This window comes from Emiliania huxleyi (assembly GCF_000372725.1).
Source record: "Emiliania huxleyi CCMP1516 unplaced genomic scaffold EMIHUscaffold_436, whole genome shotgun sequence".
Classification (NCBI taxonomy): domain Eukaryota; phylum Haptophyta; order Isochrysidales; family Noelaerhabdaceae; genus Emiliania; species Emiliania huxleyi.
Window position 1 is genome coordinate 1 of NW_005198714.1, and position 14,866 is coordinate 14,866.

The window sequence follows — 14,866 nt, forward strand, 5'->3', positions numbered from 1 at the left end:
CGGCACCGGCGAGCGCCTGGGCGGGCGGCGGGCCGAAAGTGAGGGAGAAGGCCGGGGGACAGCGATGTATGAGAGCGAGGTGGCGACGAGAAGAGGAGGGCGGCGGCGGCGGCGGCGGCGGCGGCGCCGCCGCCGCTGCCGCCGCCACAAGAGCGGGCCGGAGGGAGGGGAGGGAGCCCCCCCTCTCACCCGCGCGGTCAGCAGGGCAAACGCAGCGAGCTTTGGCCACATCTGGCGGAGCTGTCTGGGCGTGTCCGAGTCGACGTACAGGGCGAGCGAGAGGATGAGTCCCGACTTCGTCACGCCTGTGGGGCATGTCTCGGATGTCACGGACATGTCATGGACGTGTTGGACGTGTCCCTTGAGAGTCATCCGGATGGCCGCCTATGGGAGGAGGCTGGCGCCCGCATGTTGGAGGACTCGCCCGAGACTGCTCGTGGACTCGCCCGAGACTGCGGCCACCTGACACCCTCACAGGATGTGTGACGGCCCGATGGTGAGTCTTGTTTCGTGTCGCGTGGCCTGCTTCCAAGTCCATGTGTGTGGCCGCCTCTCTTTCCATGTCTCTCCTTCCGTGCGTCAGCCCGTGCGTCAGCCCGCCACGCGCCTGTGTCCTCAGTCGCTGTGTATTGCTAGCCTAGTGATCTCGCCTCTCCATCTAAATACGACACGCCGGGTGCGGCGGTGAGGTCGACTTGCCAGTCAAGCTTGGAGACGTCCGAGTACAGGAAGGTGGAGCCGGGGGCGATGACCTGCCGAGGGATGCAGCCGATGTGCAGCCGATGTGCAGCCATGTGTAGCCGAGGTGCAGCCGCGGCCGAGGCGAGGCCGAGGTGCGGCCGAGGCGAGGCCGAGGTGCGGCCGAGGTGCGGCCCGAGGTCTGCGGCTCGTGGATGCCCGTGATCTCGGGTGTCTCGGCTAATCTCGTCACCGGCTCGTGGATGTTTAGTCGCATGCTCAGCGTTAGGGAGGAGAGGGCGTCGAGCCATGCTCGCAGCGCCGCGTTGCCCTTGGGCGTGCGATCCGTCCACAGCGGCCCCACCGCCTCTTTGCACTCTTCCGGCGACGTGCCGCACGCCTTGCTGGATATGTTGAGCGGTGTGTCGCCGGATGCGCCCGCCACGCTCACGACGTGCAGTTGCACGGGTCCTGCCGCTCGCATGTCGCCAAGCGCCACCTCCCTCAGCCTATCGTGCGCCGTGACGGCGTGCGCCACCATCGCGCGGAGCGACGGTACGTCGTCCATTCGACACTCGGGCAGAACGAAGCAGCGAGGGTCATCGCAGAATTGCCACGCTTCCACGCACGGCGGCGGATAGAATATCTTGGCGAGCTCCGCCCGGAGTTCGGCGATGCCGCTGGCGCGCTGTGCCGATTCGCCGAGTAGCAAGCTGCACGCGAGGGCGAGCGTGGCCAGGTGAAGCAGCAGCCGGGCCGGCTGCTTGCGCCTCGCTGGGCGATCGGTGTCGCCAGAGGACGCGAACGAGACCGTGCGCTGCGAGCTGCGCGACGCGGCGGCGGCGACGGGCGGCTCCTTGGCCTCGTGTGGTCCAGGAAGCAGTCTCTCGTGCAACATTGATGCGTGCCGCAGACAGAGTGTCGACTATTATCGATCAACACTTTCGATAGACCGAAAGTAAGATCGTTCGGTGCAGAAACCCCGGCCATGCCCATGTAACGCAATTGTGCTCGATTTTTTTGATTTTTTGGTCGAGAAGTGTCTCCAAGTCTTCTGGACCCATCGATGGCCGTCGCCTCGACGCCGCTCGTCGCGGCACCATCGTGCCCGGCCTGGGCGAAGCATCGTCGCGGGCGCCAGCCGCAGTTCGACGGCAAGCCGTGCGAGCCTGCCGAGGAGGAGGACATGTGGCTGTGCCTGGCCGACGGCCGCGCGCGCAGCACCGCCGACCTGAAGCGCCTGGCGACAGCCGCTCGGGTGCGAGCGAAACGAGCAGGAGATGCAGCCGCCGCGAACACGCGCGATCGGCAGGCGCGCGACCAGCGCCGCCGGCAGCGTGAGCAGCACGACCGGCGCGCAGCGCCGGCGGTCGCCAAGACCGTGCGCCCACAACGCGGCCAGTGCGGCTGCCCGGCGCACGCGGTGTGCGGCATGTGCGTCGACCAGGGCAAGCTCGCCGCGGCCGAGCAGGCGGCCATCGACCTGGAGACGCGCTTCCACGCCTCGACGAACGTCGTCATGGACCTGGAGCGGCCCGAGGACGAGACGGCGGCGCTGCTGCAGCGCTGCGTGCACGTCTCCGACGAGACGAAGCGGCGGCTGCTGGGCGAGTGGAGCGACGAGCGCATGGCGCACGCGCTGCCGCTGCACGCATGCGCCTCGTGCGGCGTGCGGGACCCGTCGCTGACGTACACGCGGGTTGACGTGTCGGCGCTGCCGCGTACTGTGTCTGTGCGCGTAGCCGCGCCGACGCGAGTGACGGAGAGGGTGACGAGCAGATGCGCGACGCATCAGACGCGCAGGATGACGGTGCAAGCATGTCCGAGGGTGAGTAAAAGTGTGAGGTTTGGTGGAGGCTGTAGCGTCGTCGCGCTTTAGAAAAGGAGTTGCGGTGTTGATCGCCGCGGGAGCCCTCTTATGTGATCAATCTCCCTTCTCCCCTGTGCGTGGCGACGCCCGTGCCCAGCGACTCCATTTGTTCGGTCTCTAGCAGGTCATCCATCTCCGTGTCCGCCGTCCCCATTTGCCGCCCTCTTTCCTCCACCCATTTCCGCGTTACAGCATTCATGTCGCCGACGATGAGCACCTTCTCGTGCGTGTCGTGTCGTATCGCTTCTTTGAGCTCCTTCCACGCCTTGACGATTTCGTCATTGCTCTTTCCTGTATCGGGCACGCTGATTCGGTGTTTCCCATCGAGTGTTTCGAGTACCACCCTCCTCACTCGTGCAGCGATTATGTCGACCTCCTGTTCTGGTTCAACTTTTTTGAGTTTGTCGGTGTTCCATCGTACAAGGATGTAAGACACAAGAAGGAGGGCGCGAGCCGCGCACGAAAGACGCACAGAAAGCAAACCCGCGTGACACACAATCGAGGGAAGGAAGAAACTCATGTGAGACAGAGAGTCACGCGGGACAGGAGAGTAAAGTGCCAAAGGGGGCACTACAGATAGCAGTTACTATCTCCGCATTCCAACGCCCCCCCCCAGGTCACATCATCAGCATCTGCTGCTGCTGCATCATCTGCTGCTGCTGGCCCGCCTGCGCCTGCGCCGCCGCCTGCGCCTGCTGCACCGCCTGCTGCGCCTGCTGCCCGCCCTCGAGGCCGAGGCACATGTGCCCCTTCTTGAAGTGGCCGCACTTGCGGCAGCGGTACCCCTCCACCGGCCGGCCCGCCTCGAGCGCCTCGCGCCGCTGCCTCTCCGCCTTCTCGAGGCGGTGCCACCTACGGCGGCGGCTCGGACCAGGTCCAGGGAAGGCGCCGCCGCCCGCGCCGCCGTCTCGACGCCGGCCCGCGCCTGTTGCGGACCGCGTCGTCGGAGCGGCCGGGCAGGAGCTGCGCGATGAGGGACCACTTGCAGCCCGACTCTGCGACGCCCTGCAGGATGGTCGAGTCCTCGGACGGGCGCCTGCGGGGGGGGTGCGGGAAGGTTCCGGGCAGGTTCCGAGCGGGCCCGGGGAGGAAAGCCGCAAGGGGGAGGCCGACAGTGGGGGCGGGGGTGGGGGCGGTCGAGTTGCCGGCGTCTGGGCACTGTCTGGGGACGGTCTACAGGGGGCTTGCCAGGGAGTGACGGTCGAGGTCTTTGCCTTCTTGGCGGGGCGAGTCGCAGGCTGGCTTGCCTGCGGCGGGGTGAGGGGGAGGGGAGGGGCTGGGAGGAGAGGGGCGTATGCGTGCCGGCCGGGGAGGGGGTGTGAGGGGAGGCGCGTGTGAGAGCGTGCTGCCCCCGGAGCAGCCGGTGCGCGCGGGAGGACGGGGCGAGGCACCAGCTCACGGGCGTCGGCGGTGCTGCCGGCGGCGGCCGGCACGGCGGCGGTCGCCTCCGGCGCCGCCTTTTGCTGGCGCGGCTGGCGCGGCGGCTGCTGCGGCTCTTGCGACTGCGGCATCGGGAGATCGTTGGTGTCCCTGCCCGCCTCCCTGCGGGCGAGGAAGAGCGCCGCCTGCTCGGCGGTGGCGAAGCAGCCGAGGGTGACTGGTTTGCCGCCAACCCTCACTTGCAGCTTGTACTTCTTGCTGGCTCGCTCCTTCGGGTAGTAGGTCACGCCTTTGTAGCCGCTGCTGCTGCTGCTGCTCGTAGCCAGAGTCAGGCCCTCCCTCCCCGCCTGCTGGACTGCCTCGGCGCCAGCGGGAGAGGTAGGCGCGGGTGGTGGCGGCGGGCGGCTCACTCGTCCGTCGTCCGCCGACGGGCCGGGCTTGAAGGCGACGGCGCGCTCGCGTGCAACAGCGGCGTGGTCAGCGGTGATGTACTTGGCTCTGTGCGCGGACGTCAAAGGGGCGCTCACCTCAAAGCTCGTGCCCGTGTAGTGGACGCCTAGATACCCCGTGTTCGAGGTCGGCGATCGCCTCGGCACCAGCCCCTCCTGCGCTGCCTCTGCGAGGAGCGCGCGGCCGACGACGGTGCGCGGCGGCTCAAATGGGCCGAGCGGCGAAGAGTCCGCCAGCCTGCGCTTATAGCGCGCCTGGTATCCCTCGCCCGCGAGCATCTCCTCCTCCGCCCGCGCGTGGGCGCTCGCCGCCTCGAGGCACGGCGGCGGCACGTCGGCGGGCGGCGGCGGCAGCGCCGGCCGGCTGGGCGCTCCGCGGAGCGAGGCCAAGATGCCACAAACCTCAACGCCGCGCGCTGAGCTCCACTCCCAGGCCGTGGCGCAGGCGCTGCTGGCCGATGACACGAGCATGCCCGCCGCGCGCCGCGCCGGCTCCGGCAGGTGCTGCGTCAGGCTGAGGCGGGCTCGCTTGGCGCGCTCGCCGCCCGCCTCCTCCTCCTCCTCCTCCTCCTCCTCCTCGTCGTCGTCGTCGTCGTCGTCGTAGTCGCCGCCGCCGCCGCCGCCGCCGCCGCCGCCGCCGTCGAGGGCCGGGACGCCCAACCCCTTCTCGTTGACGAAGCACATCGGGCAAGGCACGGCTTGCCGGCCGGCGCCGCTCGATGCGGCGCAGCAGCGCGCGCGCTGTCGCAGCGCGCGCGCAAGCGGCGTGCCTTGCCAGTCGTGCGGGCAGTCGACGTGGATCCTGTGCCCGCCGGCGCAGCCGATCAGCGAGTGCGCCTCGCCGCGCTCGATCGGCAACAGGCACGCGCAGCACTCGTCGGACAATCTTCCGCGCGGACCGTCGTACGACGGCGGCGCAGCAAGAGGAGACTCGCGCTAGATAGATGGCCGGGAGGCCGCGTGGTGGCGGCGTCGTAACATGTGCGGAGTAGTGTTGTGTATATAAATCAACACTACACCACCACGCGGCCTCCGTCCTCGGGGCGAACGCCCGTCTCGGCCCACTCGTGGTTGCACAGCACCACGGAGATGCGGAAGCCGCTGCCCGGGGTGACGGCGTGCAGCAGGTCGCTGGAATCCGCCCACAGCAGCCCCATGTGCGGGCACGCCACCGTGAGTCCGTACGGCATCAGCAGCTGGTGGAAGCCCTTAAAGGCCCCCACCACCATGATGGCACCGAGCTTGCCCCGCATGTTGTTCTTGTCTCGGTGGCAGTGGATCCCGTAGTGCTCGTTCGTCTTTGGGTCGAAGATGCCGCTCCAGACGAACTGGTCCATTCCGCAGGCACTATCGCGGCACTCTGCTCGGTACCCCCCTGCACAACTAAGCTCATGGCCGATATAGCGTCCCAGCACACATGCCTCTCTAATATTCTCTCCGCCAAAGGAGGCTCGAGACTCGGACCTTCGCGCCGTGCCGTCTTCATGTTCATCGACTGCGCTTGTGCGACCGCTGCGCAGCCCCCGCCGTCCCGAACGCCGCCGCAACGACCGCCCCGCCGGCCGGCCGCGGCTTTGCCTTGGCCTGCGGGTTTCGGTTCTCGTCGGGCGGGAGCCTGCGCGCGTGAAGGGTGGGGTGAGAGGGGGTCGGGACGTCTCCGCGCGGGGAGGGGTCGGCGCACCGAGGCAGCCGCGTGCCTGCGGCGGGCGCCTTGCAAGCGACGCCGCCGGCGCCCTTTCCTTTGGCCGAAGCCCTTGCCGGCGGCGCGGGCGGGGGCGCGGGCGGCGGCGCGGGCGGCGGCGTGTCTGGCGGCGGTGGGGCTCCGGGCGGGAGAGGGGGGAAGCGGCGGCGGGAGCGGCGGGAGCGGTCCGTCGAGAGGGCCGTCGAGCATGCTCGCCTGGCCGCCGCCTCCCTCCTCGTGGAGAGGGGGGAGGGTCGCGATTTCGCCGCCCGCCCCGCCGCCCGCCTCCGCCGCGCGCGCCTCGAGCGGCGGCTTGCTCGAGCCTCGCTTCCCGCGCCTATGAAGAGGGTCCGAGCAGGTTCCGGGAAAGTTCGTCGCAAGCGGGCGCGATGTCCGCTTGTGTCCGCCGGCCGCGAGACGCGTCGACAACGCGACCTCTCGGCTATATCTCGGGCTATATCTCCGACTATATCTCGGCTACATCTCCGCCGGCCGCGAGACACGTCGACAAAGCTTCACCGCGGCGGCCCGCGCGGGAGTGCGACGTCTTCTCCGCCCGCGGTCCCCTCTTCTCCGCACTCTGCCGGCTCTTGCGGCACCTCCACCAGAATCGGCCACGCTGTCTCGTCCTGCGAGGTCTCGTCTTGCGGCACCGCCTCCGCAGCGGGGAGAAGCGGCGCAGCGGGGAGAAGCGGCACATCCGGCTGTGGCAGCGGCGGTTGTTGTGGCTGCGGCTGTGGCGGCGGCGGCTGTTGTGGCGGCGGCTGTGGCTGCGCATCCGGCTGTGGCGGCAGCTGCGGCTGAAACGGCGGCTGAAATGGCGGCTGCTGCGGCTGCGGCTGCTGCGGCTGCTGCGGCTGCTGCGGCTGCTGCGGCTGCTGCGGCGGCCGTGCAGCACCCAGTGGCGGTGGCGCAAGCTGCTGCTGCTGGGGCGGTGGCGGCGGCTTGGCCCGCACCTCCTCCTCTGCAGACGGCGCCGCTCCCGACAAGGAGGGTGGCGGATCGGCCGAGGCAGCCGCTGAGGGGGCCGCTTCGCTCGTACTGCCGGCCAGCGCCTTCCTCGCCTCCTGCAGCCTGGGGCCGGGAGCGAGGGGCGGCGGGGGAGAGGGGCCAGCGCCAGCCGAGCGCAGCTCCACGCTCTCCTCCGCCGCCCCGGCCTCACACCCCGCTTCCTTTGCGGGATCGGCGGGGGCGGGCGCGGCTGCGGCCGCCGCCCCCGCCGCCTCCACCCTCCGGGGGGGAGGCAGCCGCGAGCGGGCCGTCTTGGGCGCGGGGGCAGTCGCGGACGCGCCGGCAGTCGCGGACGCGCCGGCAGCCGCGGGCGCGGGGGCAGTCGCGGGCGCGGGGGCAGTCCTCGCCGCCGAAGCGCCCGAGGGGGCGGATGCCGTCGGGGTCGTCTGGCCGAGGCGTCCTGAAAGGCGAAAGATTTGACTGTGCGTTCCGGGTGCCCCTTCCCTGGCTTGTGGTGCGCAAGCCAATCCGTGACAAAGCGGGTCATTCCCGTCCTCTCCCCGAGGCTATTGCTCAGCCAGAGCGTGCCCTCTGCTTGCGCCTGAAGGTACGCTCCAAAGTCAAAGGAGCCTCCGCCCTCTATGCTACCCTTGTCTGCTTCAGTTTGTCCTTGTCCAACCCCCACCTCTCCGCCCACGTCGCCACATTGAACAAGGCCGCCCCCATGCTGCTTAGGATTTCCTCCCTGTTGCTCAGGAATTGCTTTGTCACGCCGCTCCCCGGCCCCACCATCTGCACTCGCGCTCGCGGGTGCGCCGCAGCATCATCAAAGTCGTGGAACGGGCCAAGGGCCAGCGTCCGGAGTCGGCGTGGCAGCGCAAACGGATCGACGTCACGGTCCGGCGGCACCGCGTATTCCCTCGACGTGCTCACTAGCCCTGCGTCTACCAGCGCCGCCCCCATATGTCCGTACCAGTATCTCACGACGACGGTCGCCCATCGCGCTCCGGCCTGTCTACTCGCCCTCCCAAGCAGCTTCTGTATCATCTCCCGCTCCGTGCCACGATACGGCACCCCGTGCTTATCAACGGGCACCACGCTGGCCTCCGGCCTGGCTGCGTAGGCCTCTAGCGCGCTCGCGTCGATCGCGCATCGCAATGTCGATGTTACGTGCCGCGTCCATCCCTCCCGCTTCCACTCCTCCCTAACTTCAAGACGCCCCGTGTTCTGTACAACCTAGATCTCGTGCATCGATGTTCTGTGTATGTACTTTGTGAGACACCAGTGTGACTCGATCTACACTGACGTGAGTAGGTGAGTTTCGTGCAGCTGATCGATCAAACTTTTACCGTTTTACTAAAAGCTTTTATCGTGCCGTTCGCCCTCCATTCGGTGACCTCCATGGCTGTCCGTCCCCTTTTGGGTGGCGCTCTCGATACCGTTGCGTCAACCTCGACATCGCTGTCGCCCTCCCCGTCCCCGTCGTCGCCCGTGCCTCGGTTCGCGTCATTGGTAGCGTTTCCGTTGCCCCCTCGTGCTCCGCCGTCGCCCTCTCTGCTCGGGCCGTTCGCGATTTCGCCCCTCCTGCGTGTCGCCCCTCCGTCTCCCCCCCTGCCTTCGTCGTCATCGTCGCTGTCGCGAAAGCCCTCCGGTCCCTCGATTTTTCGAACACCTCTCCCAAAAGCGCAACAGAGGGCGCTAGGAGGTTCCTCTTTTCCGCGCCCCCCCCGCAAGGCGCGCGATACACAGAGGGTGTAGGGGTGTGGGGAAGACGGCAGATCTCTAGAGCTTAGAGGGAGATAGGAGGGGGAGATACCGCAAAAGAATCGGCCCGACCAGGGCTATTTACCCACCTCAACTCTATTTATTTACGGTGAGACGACAGCAATAAACATCCCGTTGTGGCCTTCCTCGAGGGTCCAGACCTGCTCTCGGTACTGCTCTGCGACCGGGACTCCGTCCTGGCTCACCAGGTCGAGCGAGCTCGCTGTCGCCGCCGCGTCTCGATATGATGTGGCCATGTGGTCGTCGATGTTCTCGTAAAAGCGAATCGTGAAGCCCTCCTCGTGAAGGAGCCTCCGCCACGCGCCATGAGAGCGAGGCGGGCTGCCCATGTGCAGCCGGCGGTACCAGCCGGCGCTCTGAGGCGGCGTCGCAGCCGTCCCTTCGAACTGGCCGTCGCCCGCGGTGTGGTCGGCGAAGACGAGGAGGCCACCCGGCGCGAGGACCTTGCGAGCCTGGGCGAGTACGGCGGCCACCTCCTTCGGCACGTAGCACAGGCTCAGCTGCGCAAAGACGTGAGTGAAGAGAGCAGGCTCGCCCGCGCCCTCAGGCTCGGTCAGCGCCTCGACTGGCAGGGCCGTCATGCTGCCGTGAAAGTAGCGCAGGCGGAGGCCGGGCGGCGCCGCCTCCTTGCTGCGCTCCACGTTGGCTGGCGTGAGGTCAACCCCGACGCAAGCCGCGCCCGTCAGCGACGCCAGCAGCCGGCAGGACCGCCCTTTGCCGGAGCCCAGGTCGAGGACGCGCGAGGAGCTGTTGACGCGCCCGAGCCGAGTCATTCGCTCTGTCAGCGCGTCGGCGGCCTGAGGCAAGTTGAGCCGCACGAGAGACGGGGAGGAGAGGTGCGGGTAGTAGCCGGTGTGGATGTTATCCGGCCCGAGGATGCGGTTGTAATGTCCGCGGCTGCCGCCCGCCACGGTGTAGTAGTGCTGGGCGGCGGCGGCAGAGCCAATCGCGCCGACTCCTTTGGTATCGAGCTCTGGAGCGAGGCCCACTACCGTCGTCGACTCCGCCGCTCCGCCACTCGCCGCCGCCGCGTTGTTCACCTCTTGGCTCCCCGCCAGTCGCCCGCCGCGAGCAGAGAAGAGGGCGAGGTTCATTCCAACGTGCCCTGCACGGACCGACTGCGCCGACCACCGGTACGAGTCTGCTAGCGCGAACATGCCGTGCGCCCGCGCCGCGGCGGCGAGCTCGAGGTAGCCGTGCTGCTGGTGCTCGTCCAGGGCCTCGTAGCGCAGGAGCCGGAGGCCACTCGCTTCGGCCAGCTCGGTCCACTGTGCGTGGCTGTGCAAGCAGCACGGCACGGAGGTGCGGTCGTACCAGTGCAGGCGTGTCTCCGCCGAGGCCTCCACCCTCCCGAATCCCGCGACAAAGTCGCTCACCACGAGCTGCCCGCCCGACGCCAGCAAGCGCTGGATGTTTGCGAAAATCGTGGGCAGCTCGGGGTGCGCGTGCACAAAAGCGGCAGCGGAGAAGATGTGAGTGAACCGAGCGGATGCAATGACTTCCGGCAGGCTCGTGAAGCTTCCCTCGACGAACATCAGGTTGAGCTCCGGGTGCTGGGATGCTAGCTCCCGCGAGCGCGCCACGTTGCCGGGTGTGAGGTCGAGGCCGACGCAAGCAGCACCCGTGAACTGCGCTATCTGGAGGCAGGCGAGCCCTCTGCCCGAGCCGAGGTCCAGCACGGTGGATTCGTGATTGATGCCGGCGGCCTCAACCATACGCTGCGTGAGCGCGTCGGCGGCCTGTGCAAAGGAGAGCCGCACGAAGCCATCGCCCGAAAGGTGCGGGTAGTAGCCCTGAGGAGCAATGGAAAATGGAGGAGTGTGCCGGTGTGCCGGCGGTCGTCACGAGTGCTACAGGCGCTGAGGGAAGGGCTCGGCGACCATGTGGATGTTGTCGAGCCCCCACAGAGCCTCGGGCTTCTCCGCCTGCACCTTTGCACCGGTGTAGTGCTCGAGCGAGCGCCTCGCACCGGCACTGGTGTAGTGGTCTGGCGTGGCGCCAGCGCTCGCTGCGCCAATACCAACCCTTGCACTGATCAGTACCGACAGCGAGACCATAATCGCACAAACCCGGGGGTGCAGGATTCGACCTTTTTACGGGGCAAGGTATGGTAGTGTCAGGGCCAAAAGGGTACATACATACATAAAAGGGTGGGGGGGTATGGTCCTGGCCGCCGGAGGCGGCCTGCTCGACGGGTGGGGGGGTATGGTCAATCGCTGCTGCCCATCATTCCAGCGCTGAGTGACGCCGAGCTGCTCGAGCACATTGATCTGATCATGGAGCGGCCCGCCATGAAATCTAGCCGTGTGTGCTGGCGTCCGGGTCCCAGCGGGTCTTCACGTCACAAGTACCGTACACACAACGAACCTGGTTCTGTCCCCCTCTGCTCCCCCGTACGTGGCGGCCGGTGCCCCGGCCGGCCTCTTGCAGTCAGCAGCCGGCGGCGGCGCCTTGCGCAGTCAGCAGCCAGGAGCAGGCGCGCGTCAGCTTTCACCATGTCGCCCGACGTGCGAAAGCTCGGCGACCGCGTCCCGTTCGCCGAGGTGTGCGACGGTGGCGTGCTTCACGATTGGCTGGCGGAGCCGGAGGTGGGCAGGGAGGAGATTCGCAGTCTTATCCGTGCTCACGGCCTGGTCGTCTTTCGCGACACGAGCCTCACCCCTCGAGAGGAGCTGCAGGTCGCACAGCTCGCCGGCTACCACGCTACCGAACAGGCGACGGGCGGAGCAGGAAGTCTCTTTGGGTGGCAGGGCAAAGTGGCGGGGCTCGCGGCGCTGCCCGACGTGCCAGAGGTAGTGTGTCAGGGCAACGTGCAGCTCCTCGACCACCACGGGATTGACGGCGTGCAGCTCACGCCTCTGCTAACCTTTGAGAACGAGGGCTACCACAGCGACGGCATGCACAACATGCAGCACAGCCCGCCGGTGCTGACGAGCATGCGGTGCGTCAAGGCGCCGCTCGCGGGCGGGGAGACCTTCTTTGCCTGCTCACGGCTGGCGCTGTCGCGCCTCGGCCCGGCGATGCGTGCGCTCTGCCGGCGCATCACCGTCCACTATGTGTACGATGAATCGCTGGGTCTGCCCATCATGCGGGGAGGCATCGTGCGCGAGAGCCGGCAGCCGAGAGAGAAAGATGCTTCGCCGCCTGCTCCTCCCGCCCGCACTTGCCACCCTCTCGTGCGCACGCACCCGGAGACGGGAGAGGAGGCCTTGTACCTCTCGTGCGCCAACATCGACTTCATGGTCGCGCCTGCGGACGAGCACGACTCGCCTGCTCTCCGCCTCGACACAGCGGCGAGCTACGAGCTCGTCGCGGCGCTGCTGGGCGTCGTGACGCGGCCACCGTACGTGTATGCGCACCGCTGGCGCGAGGGCGACCTGGCGCTCTTCGACAATCGGCTGACGCTGCACGCGCCGCTCGTCGGCTCGTCGTGCGTGGGCGAGCGATTGCACCACCGAGTGAGGCTCGAGGGCGGCGCCGCCGCGAACCGCGACCTTGCCGAGCACGCGGTGCGGCGCGACCTCGCCGCGGCGCACACGCTCTCCCACCACTTCAAGTTCGATGAGCTGACCTGGAACCACATCTCGGCAAGGCTCCCGTCGGGCGCGGGCTTCCTCGTCACTCCGGGCGACGCCCTCTTCGACGAGGTGACGCCGCTCAACCTGTCGCTCTCCTCGCCGCAAGCCGTCAACGTGACGGCCGACGTGATCCACTCCGCCATCTACGCGGCCCGGCCGGACGTGCGGGCGATCGTGCATCACCACACCCCTGCCGTGGTCGCGGTGTCGTGCCTCGAGGGGGGGCTGCAGCTGCTCACGCAGGACGCGGGCGCCTTTGTCGACGCCGTCGCCTACCACGGGTGGGAGGGCGTCTCGGACGACTATGACGAGAAGGCGCGCATCGCCGCTGCGCTCGGCCCGATTGCGCACACGCTGCTGATGCGCCACCACGGCGCCGTCACCACCGGCAGAACGGTGGCGGAGGCGTGGGTGCGGTACTACTACCTCGACCGAATGTGCGAGGTTCAGTGCCGCGTCGGCTCGGCGCCGCACCTTCAGCCGCCCGCCGCAAGCCTGGCGCACGCCTGCACGCAGCTTGGGCCGGGAGGGCCGTACTCTCACGGCCGGTTCGAGTGGGCGGCGCTCCTTCGGCTGGCGGAGTCGCTGCAGGCGGGCAAGAGCCGCTTCGTCAAGAGCGGCGACCCCGTGTGCGGCGTGGATGATCTCGCCGTGACAGCTCAGCCGCCGATGCCGCCGGCGTCGGCCTCTGCGCTCCACTCCTTGGAGGAGAGCGGATTCTGCGTGCTAGAGGGCGTCATACCGCCACGCGACGTGGCCGTGGTGCGGGAGAGCATCCTGCGGACCACAGAGAGGCACCACAATCCCAACGCGCCCGCCTGCATCGGGCACGTGCCGGGGCTGATTGGCTTTGACCAGTCCCTGGCGCCATACCTCGCGAGCCCCGACATCATGCGGATCGTCGAGTCTCTCTTTGGCGCCGCAAAGATCACCTTCACCACCGGGCAGACCAATCATCCAGGTGCACAGCGGCAGGCGTGGCACGCGGACTGGCCGTTTGCGCAGACCGGCTCGGCCCACCTCGGAGCGCCGTACGCGGACGCTACCTGCCACCTGACGACGCTGTGGATGCTCGACCCGATGAACGAGGAGAACGGCACCATCCTCCTGCCTGGCTCGCACCGGGCCACAACCAACCCGACGGCTCCAGGCGTGCTCTCCGACCCGACGGCGGCCCTTGCGCAGGAGGTTCGCGCCACGGGCAAGGCCGGCTCAGTGCTTGTGATGGACTCGCGGCTGTGGCACGCGATTCCGCCCAACCCGACGTCCACATCTCGCGTCGCGGTCGCGGTGCGGTACGCCCCCTGGTGGCTCGACACAAGCGTCGTCATGCCCGGCTCCGCTGCCCGCCGCCGCATCGTGGACGGCGCGGGGCGACCTGACACGGGTGGAATCCCCCTCGGAAACCCGGCACAGCCGCCCGTCCCTCCCGGCGTGTACGCCGAGCTCGCTGCTGCTGCGAGCAGTGCGGAGCGGCGGACCGCGGCGCTGTACGAGCATTGGCTGCCGCCGACGGCGGAGGCGCCCTCCCCGCCGCTGGCCCCGCCGGCGCCGGGAGGCGTGCCGCAGGAGGAGGAAGCCGCAGCCGCGCGCGCTGCTCTCGGGCAAGACGGGCTCCACGTCCTCCGGCAGGCCCGTCTTGGCAACGGGAGGGCGATGACGTGGGACCGCTTCTCGGTCGCCGAGGCGGCGGAGGGAGGCTACCTTGATGCGCCGGCCGTCTGCACCCTCGCCCGCGCCTCCCTGGGCGAGTTCGTCCGTATTAGCGACGTGCAGGCCTTTGCCGCCAGCGGCGGTGGCGGCAGGGATGGGGAGCTCTCTTGCGCGTGGCCGCACGACCCCGCCCTCACTCCATGCGTCAGCACCCCGCCGCTCGCTCGAATGTGTTCCGACGCCGTCCTCGCGCTGCACGTCTTTGTCGCGCATTCCGAATGCGCGCTCCTCGTCCGGCCTCTCGGTCGAACTCGGCCGGAGCGCATCGCCCTCTGCGCGGGCGACGCCGCGGTGATCGACAGCCGCGTTCCGTTTCGTTGGGCCGACGGCTCCGACGGCTGCGCAATTCGCGTCACCTACTCTCCCTGGTGGTTTGACGGCAGTGTGCTGGCCGTCGGGTCGCTCCAGCGCCGCCGTGCCGAGGTTGCTTTCGAAGCGGGGCTCGCCCCGCCGCTGCCGCCGCCCCGCCCGCCACTCAGCCTCGACGCGGTGAGCGCGAGCGCTCAGCTGTGGGACCTCCTGCAACATTGGGAGGTGGAGTCTGGCGGCGGCACACTCGCTTCTGTTCCGGATCCCCTCGCCACGTACGGGCGGCTATGGGCGCTCCAGCAGCTGCTCCAGTCGGGCCTTTTCGACTTGGTGGCCCGCGCGCTCGGCGCGTCGGGTCCAGCAGGAATGGGCGATAAGTCTTTCATGGCGGCGAAAGTGCGCTCCGACCCGCGCGCAGCGTGGGTGCTGCCCATCTTTGCGGGAGCCTTGTACGCGCCCGCGTGCGTGCCGC

The 14,866-nt window shown here is 68.7% G+C and overlaps 3 protein-coding genes across 3 annotated transcripts; 1 reads left to right on the forward strand and 2 right to left on the reverse strand.

Annotated features, from left to right (window-relative positions):
* Positions 1-3,081: 3,081 nt before the first annotated feature.
* EMIHUDRAFT_244855 (hypothetical protein) lies at positions 3,082-4,656 on the reverse strand (the record flags this gene model as incomplete). Its single annotated transcript, XM_005768997.1, has 5 exons — positions 3,082-3,118; positions 3,290-3,400; positions 3,462-3,553; positions 4,168-4,287; positions 4,456-4,656. The coding sequence occupies 5 exons, from the start codon at positions 4,654-4,656 to the stop codon at positions 3,082-3,084; spliced, it is 561 nt and encodes a 186-aa protein (XP_005769054.1).
* Positions 4,657-8,877: 4,221 nt separating this feature from the next.
* EMIHUDRAFT_244858 (hypothetical protein) lies at positions 8,878-10,851 on the reverse strand (the record flags this gene model as incomplete). The annotated part of the gene is made up of 2 exons (XM_005768998.1): positions 8,878-10,587; positions 10,675-10,851. 2 exons carry the CDS (start codon positions 10,849-10,851, stop codon positions 8,878-8,880), a joined length of 1,887 nt encoding a protein of 628 aa, XP_005769055.1.
* Positions 10,852-12,294: 1,443 nt separating this feature from the next.
* Positions 12,295-12,831, forward strand: EMIHUDRAFT_44955 (hypothetical protein; the record flags this gene model as incomplete). Its single annotated transcript, XM_005768999.1, has 1 exon — positions 12,295-12,831. A coding segment is annotated over one exon (537 nt), but the record flags the coding sequence as incomplete, so codon positions are not given.
* Between the last annotated feature and the right edge of the window lie 2,035 nt (positions 12,832-14,866).